The sequence below is a fragment of the Agelaius phoeniceus genome, chromosome 12 (genome assembly GCF_051311805.1).
Source record: "Agelaius phoeniceus isolate bAgePho1 chromosome 12, bAgePho1.hap1, whole genome shotgun sequence".
Classification (NCBI taxonomy): Eukaryota; Metazoa; Chordata; class Aves; order Passeriformes; family Icteridae; genus Agelaius; species Agelaius phoeniceus.
The window spans coordinates 14,461,910-14,476,600 of record NC_135276.1 but is presented as its reverse complement, the minus strand read 5'-3'; the positions used below and the strand labels follow the sequence as shown (position 1 = coordinate 14,476,600).

Sequence of the window (14,691 nt, the reverse complement as noted above, 5' to 3'; positions counted from 1 at the left end):
GACAACCTGATTTCAGTTTTTCTGGACCAAACTCAAAATACTAAACTTCATTTGGAAACAAGAATTTCATTACAGTTGAAGTTTTTCATAAATACCTTGCAACAGAAAGATCTAAAGCATTAAAAAATGGAAATCATTTACATATTTACCTTTGCAGCATAGCTCCACATTTCAATACGATCATTAAGGCGTTTCTTGCATTCAGGCTGCAACCTCACACGCTTATCTTCCAGAGCTTCCATTAAGCATGACATTTCTGTAATGTGCAGAAGATGGTGTTACAAAATAGAAACAGTGGCTTTGATAATATGGTGCAGAGAGGGCTCTTCCATTCTCATGAAGGCCTGATGGTTACAAGGCTTTCTAAACAGACCTGGCAGACTATGCCTGAAGCTAGCAATTTCACCAAGATTCAAGATCAGTATTGCATTTGGAGATGCAAGGAATTTTTACTTCCAAAAACTACAGTACGTATCCAATATATAATTCATGTGGTTTACATGAGATTTTATGAAGTCTTATAAATCTGCACCTTCAACGAGCTGTACACTCTGAACTCCATGCCACCAGCCTTTAGAAAGAGCTAAGATCAAATTTAGCTCAGAAAAAACACAGCCTTATCTCCTTAGGCTGGTTAGGTGTTTCTTTTGAACAACAATACATTTTGAAAGGTTTAACTTCCTGACTTTTCACACAGTTTTGTGAAAAGGAAATGGGATCACAGTGTCTGGTGCCTACAGAGGGGCTTGGCCAACTAACTCATAAGCTCGTTTAAATGCTCGTATAAGACATAGATGTAAAATTTTGTATTTTTTATTCATGTTACCATACTTGACTAATCCCTAATTAGATGTTTTCTGCTTTGCAGTGAAGAATTACTTAGCTCATAGCAAACAGGCCACAGACTTAAAACCAATTCCAGACTTTTAATGCACAACTGTCAATTAAAGCACTTGCAGGCAGAGAGCCCTCTCTAAGCTACAGACTTGGACACAAGGAAAGACTTCTTAACTCCCATTCATCTACCACTTCTGCTGCTGTTCCATGCTGTTGTCTACAAATGACTGGTGGAAATATTTTGTGTGGGAGATTACACTGGTAAGAAGTGCAGGTTAAGTATCTCAAGCCTGAGAGGTTACACAAGTCCAGCACGAGCACTTACGGCGTCCTCTCCCTGGCGGGATGGCAGCACAGTGGTGTTTGATGTCTAGGGCACAGGCCGTGTGGAGCACTGGGTCAACAAAGATATCTGCTTTGCTTTCCTTCAGCATGTTGAGCACTTCCTGCAGAGGAGGAAATTACAAGGAAGTCTCAGAAAAAGGAGACAGAACAAAACTCACGTTGATCAATGTCTCTGAAAGGTGTACCATCTTTTCAAATTCAGCATCGTGAGAAAACCTGCTGCTGTCCTAGGATAAGGACATATATATGGATATGGACACAATATGAACGCTGGTTTAGGTTTAATTAAGTGTCCTGGTTTGTAACATTCCTTAAAATACTCATATTAATCTAAAAGACAAAGGCAGTATGCCAGGACTACTTCAGTTAGAACTGAAATCAGGTGCCATAGTCATGGCATAATTCATACAGCCCCCAAGCACACAGCCTGAGCCTAGGAAAGCCTGCAATGGAGATAGCATCAAGAAACAGGTTAGTAACAAGAACCTTTGGCAACCATCATCAAGAAAGGATTCCAGTCTGGAATTGCAAAGGAAGAACTTTCAACATAATTTTCACTAGCAAATTGAAATTGAATCACTTCAGGCCAGAACTGAGATGTATGGGGAAATTTCAGCACTCTGGCCTCATAGTAGCTTTTTAGAACATTTAATTTATTTTCTTTACCTTCTTGCACATCTCAGTTTTTATTTTCAGAAGATTCACTTTCAGACATTCTTCCACCTGCCCAGTCTGCTCCTGAGCTGCTGCTTCTTCTGCACACAAGCTGGAAATCTATTTTGAAAGAGGTGTTTTAACATAAGTAGTTCACAACAATCATCCTTGCCTTTTAGCACTTTTATATCTCAATATGTTAGTTCATCACAGGGTGCAGCTGAAGAATACATGATGAGATTCCTTCCCCCCCAAAATCCCCAAAGCCAAATGCAGCCTGGCTCATGCAATATGCATAACCCTTTGAAAGCCAGCAGCAAGAAGTCAATATCACTGTACTGAGGAGGAGGGCAGGGAAGAAAACAGCATGGAAAGAATGTGCAAGTATGAAATAAGTAACACTTGAAGCATGACCAACTCTGTTACCAAAAGTGAAAACTCAAAAAGCCTGACTGTATTCCAGTTAAGGCTGACAAAACCAGAGAGCTGACTTCTTTTTGACAACTGGAAAGAAGTATTCTTCCATAGCCACAAGTACTGATAAAATCCCAGAAGAAATAATTAACTTCATATTAGCAATGCACAGGAAACTGCAACTCTTGTGCACTGGATAAAAGTCACAGCAGAGAATCTGACTAACTAGAAGAAGCTCAAAGGGATTTTTTTGTTTTACTTATTAGGAAAGCATGTTCTGAGAAACAAAAACCTGTTACACGAAGGGAACTTTCATCCTGAAAGAGTAGCTATGGAGTTACTCTCCTACCTCATCAGAACAGTGCATCTGAAGCTGGGGATCCAGCCGATAATCAAGGGCTGATTCCTGGATTATCACTCGAATTTGGTCCTCGCAGTCTGGAGAGAGACGCTGTTTGGAGGAGAAAGTCACTAACTCACTCAATGACCTTTGGGAATCAACCACCCTGTACATTAACCTGTATGCTATAATATTTCTATAGGAACATAAAATGCCCCTTTAGCTGTTCTATACACTGAACACACCACAAGCCCAAATTTGATTTGTTATTCAATGATTGTTGATTAGCATGATCTGCACATTTTCTCTTTTACACCAGTTCTACTCACCTGGTCTGCATATTTCAACTTCAGGCATGAGATGACTTGACCTTCCAACTCTGTATCATCCTTGGCCCTATTCAGGATATTTTGGCAGAATTTTGGTATGTCTGCTTTGCATGCCTTCCTGAGCACGGGGTTTAAGCGGTAATCTAACCAGGAGAGATGACAGAACTTCATTAGAGCACACATCTCTTCAGATAACAGAGCATAGCACTCCGAAAGAGATGGGATAGAAATTTTCTGGATGACATTTTACCATCAAGGAACATAATTTTTGGGGAAAATAGTATTTTTCATAACAGAATTTCAAATTGTGAGGTAAGAGCTTCAGGAATAAGGAGAATTCAACAACACATGCTGACCCTCAAGAACTTGACTAAGGTCAGTGTGTACACAGAAAACACCAAAGGAGAATAAAACAAAACTGATACTCTTCCAGCCATGCAGAACGTCTCAGGCAAGCAGGTTCTGGTATTATTTCAGAAGAAGATACCTGTGTTCTGTGTAATCTGGCGCTTGGTAATCATCTGCTTGCATTTAGGATCCATCACTTCACTGTTCTTGTTTTGTTTCAAGCACTGTAACATGTTTTTTGAATCTGCCTCTGGACAAAACCGCTACAAAAAAAACCCCAAAACACAACAAGCTGCATCACTGAAAGCACTTGAAAAAAATAAACCCAAACCCAACCACCAGCTTCCAGTTCATGGAAGGGAATAGTCACCTGCCCAACAGAGAGGTACAGAGCCACCCTCCCATCAGTCAAAATATGGAGTCACTGCATACAGACCACAAATACTACTGGAATTCTGGCTACTGTGAAAGAGTGTCTTATATGAACAATCACTGCTGCTTTCTACATGGTGCCACTTCCAGCTTTCATTTCTAATTTGAAGTTATCCATGATTTTGCCTGCCCTACCAGTTTGATAAAAGTCTGTGTGCACCAGGTCAGCAGTGAACGGAAGATTTTACTCTTCTCTGTAATCATAACTTCTTCACCCTTGCTAAAAGCCAATCCAAATCCAAACTGACTGGATGAGAACTGTATGTATTAGGAGCCTCAGCACAGTTTCCCTCATCAATTCTGCTGGCACTTGGGAAGACAAATTTATTAGTGCACAAGCTTTGATCAGGAAGTTGAAAGAGAAGAGCCCTGAAGAAACCTCAGCCTGATTCAGATTTAAGAAACAGATTACTTCGCAAAAATGCAATCATTTCTGAAAAAAGCACAGCAATGTTCTAACAAGCCTTTATGGGAAGCTCAAAGCTGACAGAGCTCTTACATCCCAACTCACCCTCTCAAACAAGCACACTACCATTACCTTGATCATCTGCTTGCAGACCCTCATGAGTGTGTAGTCCAGTTCTGGGTCCATCATCTCTGTCTCCTGCAGTTTAAACACCTTCTGATGGCACCGTGTACTCAATTGCTTCTTGATTTCTTTCAGGCATTCAATAATCTACAACACAACATTGCAGGCATAATGGACACACTGTTGATAGATATAATTCTGTCATACACAGCCATGTGCTCCCCTAATGACCACCTTCATCTCATTTGGGCAGTTCAGTTCCCAATGCCTAGATTTTATCAAAGTCATTACCAATGCTTATTTCCAGGACTTGCTTTAAGCTCATCTTTTCTCACAAAGATTTAATGAGATGAAGAGGGTCTCTTGGACTTATTCCAGAACCACAAATCTCATCCTGCAGACATTATGCCTACAAAATCTTTAGCAACATTTGCAGTAAACAGCTGCTAATAGCTTGACACCAGCATAAACTGAAGAATGAAGGGCTCACAGCATTGCATTCACCCAGTATTAATGCTAGTGGGCCAGTGGAAAAGAAAGAAATTAACATTCCAAAGTACTACCAAAATATTTGACTGATATCAAAATGAAAATCTCAAGCTGCACTTACATGGGCAAAAGTGTTCTTCAAAAGTTTTCTGAAATGAAAGTACAAATTAAATCGTAAATTATTAATAAATTCCATTACCTGAGCATTGCCATAGGGCACGTTCTGGCAGTAATTCTTGATGTCACTTTTACAAGCTTCATACAGTTCTGGTTCAAGTCTGATATCCTCAGTCTGCAGGAAAAATTACAACATGAGCCTTAAAGTAGGACTTGCGACTATTTCCCTTTTTTAACCTCTTAACTGAAGACCCCTACTCACAAAAAGTAAGCAACCCTCACAACAGGCATTGAGTTTCTTTGAATATAAGGGTCTTGGGTGTGAGAAGTGGTGTTAGGAAATCAACTTGGGAATTCTCTGCAGCAATCCCTCAGCTTTTTAGACTGAAAAAAGAGTTTAAATTAAATTACAGAGCTAGCAAGTTATTTCCAATGCCTCTGCTAAAAGGGCATCATCACAACTGTCCAAGACAACTAAAAACTTTCCACATGAAAACGAAAGGACATATTAACAGCCACCCATCCAGTAGATGATCTGGAGGATGTGAATGAAGTTTCCTCATTTTGGTGATGACCAGCATCTGAATTCTTCCATACAAAGGCAAGAGTACTGCCTCTCCCGATATGGACCTACTTAAGGTGAAGCTTTAACACTTAAACAGTATCTACAGGACAAAGACCTTAAGAGTTTATTACTGCAAGCACTGCAGCAGGAAGTTGAGAGGCAGCTTTGCCTACCAGAACAAACACTACTCCTATTTATCCATTGAGCAACTTGAAGCAGCTGGAGTTGAGTTGCTTCATCTGTGCTTGTTTCCTCAGTCTGTAAAATGGAGCTTTTGTTCTCTCCTAGAGGATGTTAAGGACATCAGAATGTGTAGCACGTTGCTGTCTAACACTAAACATAATCACTTCTAGCTGAAATTCCAATGACCATTTAGCTTGCCTTAGCCTTCATGAGACTATATTTAAGGCAGTAAAGCAGACAATCAGTACTTTCACTGTGAAGGGCAATTGAGCCCTTGTAGGAAAAGGGGAAAAATAAATAAGATAGATCTTACAAACAAACTTCCTTTTTTTCCCCCCCAAAGGTGGACAAACCAGGAAGCTTTAATGGAAGGACATCACTACAAGAGTGGGGAGAACAAGAGTTTCAGGCATGTTTACCATCTCCAGCTCCTCCACACGCAGCTGTTTGCGGCACTTCAGAGAGACCCTGTGCTCCTTGGCATCCTGCAAAGTATCATTGCGCACAGTTGTGCTCAGACAGATCACCACATCCACCCTGCAGAAAAGAAAACAGCCTTTTATTCATACACCCTTCACTAAGACCAGCCAAGGTTGATATTGGATTACCACACCAGAGAAACTGACTCCAATAATCCAAACATAGTATAAAATTCTTCTGCATCTGTGCTTACTTCTGAGTACAGTTCTATGTAAAGTAACTGTATCACAATTAAAACCTAAATTGGACTCTAGATCAGCACACAGGAAGACATTCAAAATGCCACCAACCCCTCTGCCCAGCAAGACTTCTGCTCTTAAGTCATGTCAGCAGTTTAGAAAAGCTTTGCTTCATCTCAGAAATAGATGATGGTGAATACCGACATAGCATTGCAAGCAATCCTTTTACACTATGGGAAGGGCATTTACCTCATAAAATGCAAATAGTCTTGCTATCCACAAACAGGACTGACCTTGTGTGTAATTTAGCCTTACACTATTGCAGTAGGACATTAAAAAAAATCCCTTAGACTGCAGTGAATAAACCAGATAAAACAAGTGGGATATTTTCCCTTCCCAGATCAGCAACTAGAACAAAAGCAGTCTGCCTCTTAGAAGACAATGAATCTAGCAAGGATATAAGACATCCTGGGACATGCAACCTACTAATTGTAATATTAGTTAATTTCACAGCAAGTAAAATAAAGAGGACAGGCTTCTATCCAGGAGCAAAGCAGAAGTAATTTTAAGAGGCAGGCCTTTACCTTAAACATCTGCAGAACACAGTCACTAAGGGAACACATACAACCTAATCAGCCTTTAAAGGAATTTTTTTTATCATAAAAAACCCTGCCACTTAATTACATATTTATACAACCAGATTGCTGTTTGGGCAAGAACTGCATACTTTTTTTTGATGTTGGGGCACAGTTTCAGCACATCCTCCTTGCAAGCCATTTTGAACTTGTACGAGAACCTAAAATCTTTCATTTGAACCTGAAAGAGAGAAATGAGGAGAAAAACAACTTCAGTCATCCAGAGTTAAAAAAAACCCAAAAGCCAAGTGCTGGCCAAAAGAACACTTGCTGAATCACACAATTAGCACATACTTTTGTTCAAACTTAGTAATATGGAAGCAAGGGGAATGCTGCACTGCTGAAGAAGTTGGGACCCTGTCTACCAAATGCCAGGGATGTAGGAAGGGTTGAAAAAAAAATCATCTCTAGAAGTGACCATTTATGACCAGGCATGCAAATACCAGTGTCTGAATTCACAAGAGCTCTTTAAATACAGTGAAAAATCAATTCCAAAGAAGGAGCTAATTTCAAAATTAGCTAATTCCCAGCAATACCCTGAAAGAACAGAACAGGCTTCCACTGATAGCAGAAAAAAGCGTTGCTCACCAGCTGGAAATGAGTAACACCAATTGCACATTTTTCATTCATTTCCTTCTGGTGTTTGTTCTGTATTAGACACTCCATCAGGTCCCCAGAATCAATCTGGTTATCTGCAACCTCCTGAAGAAGAGATGAAAGGAATAAAAATAAACTGCTTTTACAAGTCATGGGTTTTATACTCTTTTGGCCCACTGTGACCAGGGAATATGGAACTTCCAGTTCCACTCTCCATGGTGAGCTCACTATTAACTGACCACCCTCAAGCTGCACCACACAACTGCAGCACACAGCTATGTTTGTACAGGTCAGGAAAGAACCATCTCAGAAACAAACACACTTCAGACTCAGGAGAACACACTGCAAAGACTCAGTGCTTACATGACATATTATAATTAGGGGCTTCCACTGCTCTTTCACTACTCAGCCCTACACCAGTCAAGTTATTTCAGCAGCTGAACAGAGTACAATGGTTAGACATGCCTGAATGTAAAGGAGAAGGAAAAAAGTCTAGTATTTAACTCACTGTAAAGAGTGATTTTTGCCAACTACAGAGCAATTTTCATCTTCAAACTAACTTTTATGCTAGGGCTCTGACAGAAGAAACATTAGGTAGAATTAAGAATTTATACTTGAGGGTGATATTTTAATTAAAGACTTTTGGAAATTATTACCTCTGATTTTACTTTTGAGGTGTAGCAAGAACTAATACTAAAACTCTCTAATCTTTTCCACTGAGTTTTTCCTCAAAGATATTCACACCATTACAGTGTACTCACATGACAGAATGTCTGGATAATGGGCTCACATGCTCTCATCAGCAAGGCTTCAATTTGAATGTCCTGCAGAAAAGACAGTTTTTCATTTTCACAGTGAATGCACAAGAGAAAAAGACTCTGGGAAAAAACTGTGATAACAACTCAAACTCAACACAGTTTACAGAGTTTTGAAAAATGCAATCCAGACAGCTTTGCCTTTTAGCTCTGGAAATCCTGGGGTTCACTCTTGCCAACATGGCAAATGCGAGACAAACCTTCCAGCAAGGGAAGAGCCTGGGCTCCACAGAAACTCCTGGCTTGGATAATTCAGTCATTCTCCTCCCAGCTAGGTGCTAGAGCATTAGAAATCACCTTACACCTAGGCAGGAGTTGAAGATTTGGCATAGTTCTGAGAAAACCAAGTTTCTAACCACTGGAAGGGAACTTTCCCTAGGGCACTTTCCCTAGTGTAAATTTTAAGAGATGTGGGGAACAGTCTGGGTCTCGACAGTCAAATATGCAGCTTCATAAAAGAAGTAAAGCTGCCAAAGTCACTGGAAACCTCTACTGATATACCTGGTGGTTATTGCTTGCCAAATTTTTGTGGCTGGGAGGGAAGCTGCAGTACAGTACTCAAAACTATTTGCAAGCAAAACCAAAATCTCAAGTCCTATCACATATCTTAACTTGCATTAAAGTTAACTGGGTTCCTGTGCAAATCTTAGTTTTAGTACCATAAGTGACCTTTAAAGCAGGAGATGTGCCATCAACAGCCTAAAATCCTGAACTGTTAGTTATTTCTCTTCGTCAAGAACCTCCAGGAAAACTTCCACTGTATGGGGTAAAAAGGATGTATTTTGATGCCAGATCCTAGCTGCATTTCTACAGCTCCTCTAACCTCAGGTTTCCTCATCATTATTAAAATGGCATGCTTAACTAGACATGCTCATCTATTCCTTTTACCCCGGGCTGAAATCCACTCACCTCAGACTCCAGCTCAGTGAGGTTTCCCACTATGTCTCTGCAATCAGCCACCAAGTCATCAAGATGGTCCTGAAGGCATTCCAGCTCCTACAGAAACAGACATTTTAGTGTGTTAGTCCAAAAACCCAAGCTGAAATTCTGGCCTTAAAACATTGTTACACAGGTGAAACTGCCCTCCTTTTTGTAACGTCCTAAATTTCATTTAATCCCATTCCCTACTAGCACTCCCAGAACACATATATATAATAATGACTGAAAATGTTGGTCTAGGATGTTACCTTACCACTTGTTCTCAAAAGCTGCATGATGTGCTTTCACTTCTGGAATATCCCATTTAATTTGCTCTTTCCATAAGCTTAAGGAGAGGTTATTTACCCAGCCTATGATGGACACTTCAGAAAGACAGTGGTGTCTACAGCACATGCTGCAGAATGGTCCCTTCACTACAGCCCTCCAGGCACAGCAGTTTAACATGGAAGTATCTACTGAAACTTTGTTAAGTAGCTGCAGATGTTAGTTCAGTTCTGTATAAACACAGGAAGCATGTCAGTATTTGCCAAATGGAAATGGGATAAAGTTTATGTGGGAAATATCAAGCTTGCAATAGAATATTGTAACTAAGAGGGTTGAGGGAGGTGGGGTTGCTTCTTTAAAACCCTTTTTGCAAACTATGCCCTTCTCTCTTCTCATTCCACTAACATCTAAACATGCAAAGCTTTTTTGCACCACCTGTCTCAGTCTGGTGCAGACTGTGTTTCAAACTGCACTAATTTTTAACATGTTCTCCACTATCAAGAGGCAGCAAGACATCCTTTTATCCCCTTTATGTCTTTCCCACCCATCCAGCTTTGCAAACAAAGTAGCAAAGATATTGTGCACAGTACCTGCCCTGTCTCTGTCTTTTCACTGCACCACTTCCCCAAGTCAATCATGCACTTGTCCTGGAGGGCTGGGTCCAGCTTCACATCCATGGCTCGCTGATGGAGGATTCTCTGCACCTCTGCTCTACACTCTCGTGATAGCTGCACAGAGAACAGGGAGTGTTTGGCATATGGGGCCCCTACATCCACACAGGGCAAACAGGTAAGGATGCTGTCAGGTGAGGTTCTGAGAGTGACCACAAATGCCATCATCAATCCCAGAAGGCACAGATGTTCTGCACTGCTCAGCACAGGCCTGCCAGGGCCCCCACCAGAAATGAGGGCTCCAAAAGAGCTTGGAGTTCTGTCATTTAGTTTAGATAGATACTCCTCTCATTCCACTAAGTTAAATTTTATATTTTTAAACCTCTACTTTGCTTTATGAAAGAGATGTCAGAACAGGTCCACAGGCTACACCGTCACTCAAGGCTACACACCCACTGTGGAGAAAAAAGTCAAAACAGCTCATGCCCTTAATACTAAATGGGAAGCCCAGAATAAGGCAACATAGTCCAGCTGTAAAATCTGTTCATCAATCCCCACTGCAGCACATCAAAGTCAGCACTTGCAAGACAGGAAGAAAGAAACTGTAGGAAACCAAGGGGTACTGGTGTGGTGCTTATCAGACCTAAAATGCACCAATTGAAGCTTAAAGCTTCATACATTTAAAAATCCAAATCACTGGAAGTTACCTAGAATTCTGTCAACAGCACTGGAAACAAATACAGATATAACCTCCCATGGGTTTGCTTCCAAGACTAAATTTCAAAATGACAGCTGCTCCCTTAGCCTACTTTCCAAAAGAAAAACACATTTAAAAACCTTTTCTCTCTCTGATAGATTATTTGCAGGGTGGCTATTGATTTCTTTGGTCAGCACTAATATAAAATGGAATGAAAAAGTCTCAACTCAGCAGACTAAGAAACTGCATTAAAAAAAATTATTCCTAAAAGAGATGCTTTCAATCAATACTTGACCTCTGTCACAAAAGACCTTCTAAATCAAGCTGTGGAAATTAATTTTTAAACTGGACCATTGTGTAAACCCATCAACTCCTAGGGACTGTGTACACTACCATGCCAAAAGAAATGGAACTGAGTACCCAGGTGCTTTCATCTGAGTGCCCTGCTAAAGGCACGAGAGGGCAGCAAACTTGAAAAGAGGAGCTCTCAACCACAAATGTGATTATGGTGGATCTCCAGACTGCAGGGCAGCAAGTCAGATCCCCACTGTTGTCTTCAAAGACACCATAAGCACATTTACCAGTACAGCATGCTCCAAAGAACTGGAAGGATGCATTATATCAATAGGAAGAACTACATGGAATATAATCTGAAGCTGGGCAAAAATCAAAACTTAAGTAGAAACAGCCAAGGAAAACTGATCTTGAAAGTCCTTTTTGCATAAAACCAGTTTTGCATCTTTGCTGGCTGTCTTCAAGGAATCACATTCCTCTTTGGAAAAACACGAGGGAGGACTTGTACTGGGTTTGAACAGAAATGTAAGTTGGTGTCAGCACACAGTTCTCCCCATGGGCCTGTGACACAGGTCAGTCATCCTGCTGGGCCTACTCTACCTCACCAGAACAACCACCCAGACCTTCAGGGCACCCTTGAGGAGGAGCTGGGCACCCAAAGCAGTGCAACCACCACCTACAGTAAATGATTTCAAGTTGCTTGTCTGAGTTCTGGCAGTTTTAGCATTGCGTGTCAAACTTCCAAACACGTGTGCAACCCTTCTACCACAGATCAACAAGCAACAAGGTGTCCATGAGCACTCACCCTCCTTCCCTGCTCCTCTGTGCGATATGCATGCCTGTACAAGCAGGAGAAAACAGCCCCTGGAGGCATCAGCTCACTGGTCTCGTTCCAGCCATGGGTATGGCAGAGGCGGGAGGCATCCCCCTGACACTTGCGGTAAAGGACGGTGTCCAACCTGCAAACAAAGGAGTTATCACTGGCACTTCACTCAAACGTGGAATGGTTTTCATATCCAAAATACTCGGGAGGCAAAAAATCCACTCGCAGTCTCAGGCACCACCAGGACACCACGCAGCAGCAGTGTCTGACCAACTGAACCGACAGGTGGCCTCAACTCAATTTGGAATCAACTCCCCAAGTAACACCAAAATATTTAATTACAGATCAAATTTTCAACACTTCCTGAAGCACCTCCCATTTTCTTCTGCAGCACGCCAGCCAAATGCTGACACATGAGAAAAGAAATCATCTCCTTGATGCCCTGAAGCAGCAGAAAGGCAGGTACATACCACATTTTGCTTGGTAATATCTTCCACTTTGTACTGCTGCCATTCTGAAACACCATTTCCATAAAAATCTGAGTTGGATTGATTCTGTCTGCCCTGGATTTGAGCCAACTGCAAACTCAGTGCCCCCTGCTTTGCATATAAGTACAGATCTCTTAAGATGAAGCCTAATTACATGAAAGCTAAGTGAGGTATTGCTAGCCTTCCAAAATGGAAATTTTGTATTTATAAAACACTACAGGAAAAAAAAAAATCAAGTGATTTCAGTGGACACAATAGATAATGATATAGATAATGATAAAGGTATCAACAAAACCCCTTCTACTCTGTGCATCTGTCTGAGGCACACAGTCAGTGCAACAGATTCATAAGCCAGTTCTGGGGAACAGTGGTTAAACAAAGATAAGCAAATGCTGCCCAGCCTGCATTATGAATTAGAATTATTCTTACTCCCAGGAAAATGCAAATAATCAGTCTTCCTTCTTCCAATCATTTAAGTTTGACTCAAACAATGAATTACCTGCTAGATACAGTACAGGCAGGAGACCCAGTAATGCAGATAAACAGGAAAGGGGGGGGGGGGGGGGGGGGAATTAAGTATTCTTGTCTACCTATGGAGATAATTATTCAGATGACTAAATGAACAGCCAAAAAGCCTTAAACTCCCTGCTCCATAAAGCCCCATCTTTAAAAGCAGAAGGTTCACAGAGCACATCAGTTTTCAGCTACTGGCAATGCTGTTCATAAATACATGACTTGCTCTGAGTCAAGATTTTCTCAACGTTTGATTTGAACACTCCTTGCAGTAATCAAAGCCCAGGACTTCTTGCCTTACACTCTTTGTGGCCACTGAGAACAATTATTCAATTTCTTGCAGCAACCCCATTTAATGTACTCTATTTCCTCACCTCTCAATCTTCCTTAGAAGACAAGCCAAACACTTATTCTTTCCTCACTGGTCATGTTTATCAAATTTATTCTCTCCTCATCCTAACCAACACTGACACAAGGGGCTTTGTATGTATTTAAAACAAAGCACTGCCATCTCTGGATGAGAAAGATGGAAAAGTAGTGCCCTGAAGGGTATTACATCTACAGGCTGTAATCACACTTAGAGAATTTGAAAAAAATGCAGAAATGGAGGCAGGAAGCTTCTCACACAGTGAGTCTTTGTTATACTTAAAAACTTTGTTTCCTTAAGTTCTGTATTGTAGCACTTGGAGTAGATACAACTGGCTGCCACCTGCAGAGAAAGTGACCTTCGTATTCAATAGTGTCAGACAGAACTCTTTAATTAAAGATGCAACAAATTTAGAGCTCAAACTTGAGAACTTTTTAAGGCTGCATCACTTCTAAAAAAGTACCTGATTTAAGTGGCATCACACCTTTTCTAAGCAGCTTTTGCTTTTAGTGTTCTACACAAGCATTAACACCCTACTGACCTGGCATACTTGAAAGTCCTCTTCTGAACAACCACAAGCTCTACTGTTTTACAAGGACTTGCTAATGCATACAAACACTTAATACAAACATCAAGTGAAGATAAATCCTGTTTCACAGTACTCACTTCCAGTCACGAGATATAAAATACTGGAGCTCCAGGAGCCTATGCTCACAGTCTTCTACCATTTTCTCAGTATACAAGTGCTCCATCAGGCAAGACAGAATCCTGCAAACAAGAAAAAGTCAGGCCACAGACTGTTAAAATCATGCTGAGCTTCCCTATAACAGCTGGTGTTCCCAAATCAGTCGTCCAATGACCCAGAGATAAGACGTTGAAACTCAGTGAAGATCTTTCTCTTCCTTCAAAAAGATTACATCTAAAACAAGTGTATATCAGATTTGTGTTTGTTATGTTCCATTGTTTTAGTTATCTCAGCAAGTCTGATATACAACAAAATCATAAGGAGTATTCCATCGAAAATCTGGCCCAGGGGAGAATACATTATCAGACCTGAAGACAAAGGAGACACCCATCTCTGCAGTATGGGTTTGCTTATCTGGCCTTTCAGGTTTCTCACTTTGTGATACTGCTTGAGACTTACATGGTTAGAGAAATTAGCACATCAAATGTTACAAACTTAAGTCTAAGTGCCTGTGAAAGCTACATCCTTCACCAGTGCCAAACCAGTCCCATAAAAACACTGGCCTGCTTGTACAGCAAGAATGGAGACATCCCAGTGCAGCTCTGTATGACTGGTCTGGAGTAACTAGTCTGGATAGGTTTTAGTGTCTCTACTGGTCAGCCACACAACCCTCATGGACGCCCAACAGGAAAAAAAGCCCCAGTTCTGACTGAGAGGCACCT

General features: G+C 41.0%; 1 protein-coding gene across 1 annotated transcript in view; it reads right to left on the bottom strand.

The window, feature by feature from the left end:
* GLG1 (golgi glycoprotein 1) overlaps positions 1-14,691 on the bottom strand; it is an 81,406-nt gene that overhangs the window by 5,476 nt on the left and 61,239 nt on the right. Inside the window, exons 10-25 of the mRNA XM_054640559.2 lie at positions 13,951-14,052; positions 11,899-12,052; positions 10,082-10,219; positions 9,198-9,284; positions 8,235-8,297; positions 7,465-7,578; positions 6,969-7,057; positions 6,002-6,119; positions 4,917-5,009; positions 4,238-4,375; positions 3,407-3,530; positions 2,920-3,062; positions 2,600-2,701; positions 1,849-1,956; positions 1,163-1,283; positions 150-256 (exon numbers count right to left, since the gene is read on the bottom strand). Of these exons, the coding sequence (XP_054496534.1) occupies positions 150-256; positions 1,163-1,283; positions 1,849-1,956; positions 2,600-2,701; positions 2,920-3,062; positions 3,407-3,530; positions 4,238-4,375; positions 4,917-5,009; positions 6,002-6,119; positions 6,969-7,057; positions 7,465-7,578; positions 8,235-8,297; positions 9,198-9,284; positions 10,082-10,219; positions 11,899-12,052; positions 13,951-14,052 (1,801 nt within the window). The remainder of the gene's footprint in view (positions 1-149; positions 257-1,162; positions 1,284-1,848; positions 1,957-2,599; positions 2,702-2,919; positions 3,063-3,406; positions 3,531-4,237; positions 4,376-4,916; positions 5,010-6,001; positions 6,120-6,968; positions 7,058-7,464; positions 7,579-8,234; positions 8,298-9,197; positions 9,285-10,081; positions 10,220-11,898; positions 12,053-13,950; positions 14,053-14,691) is intronic.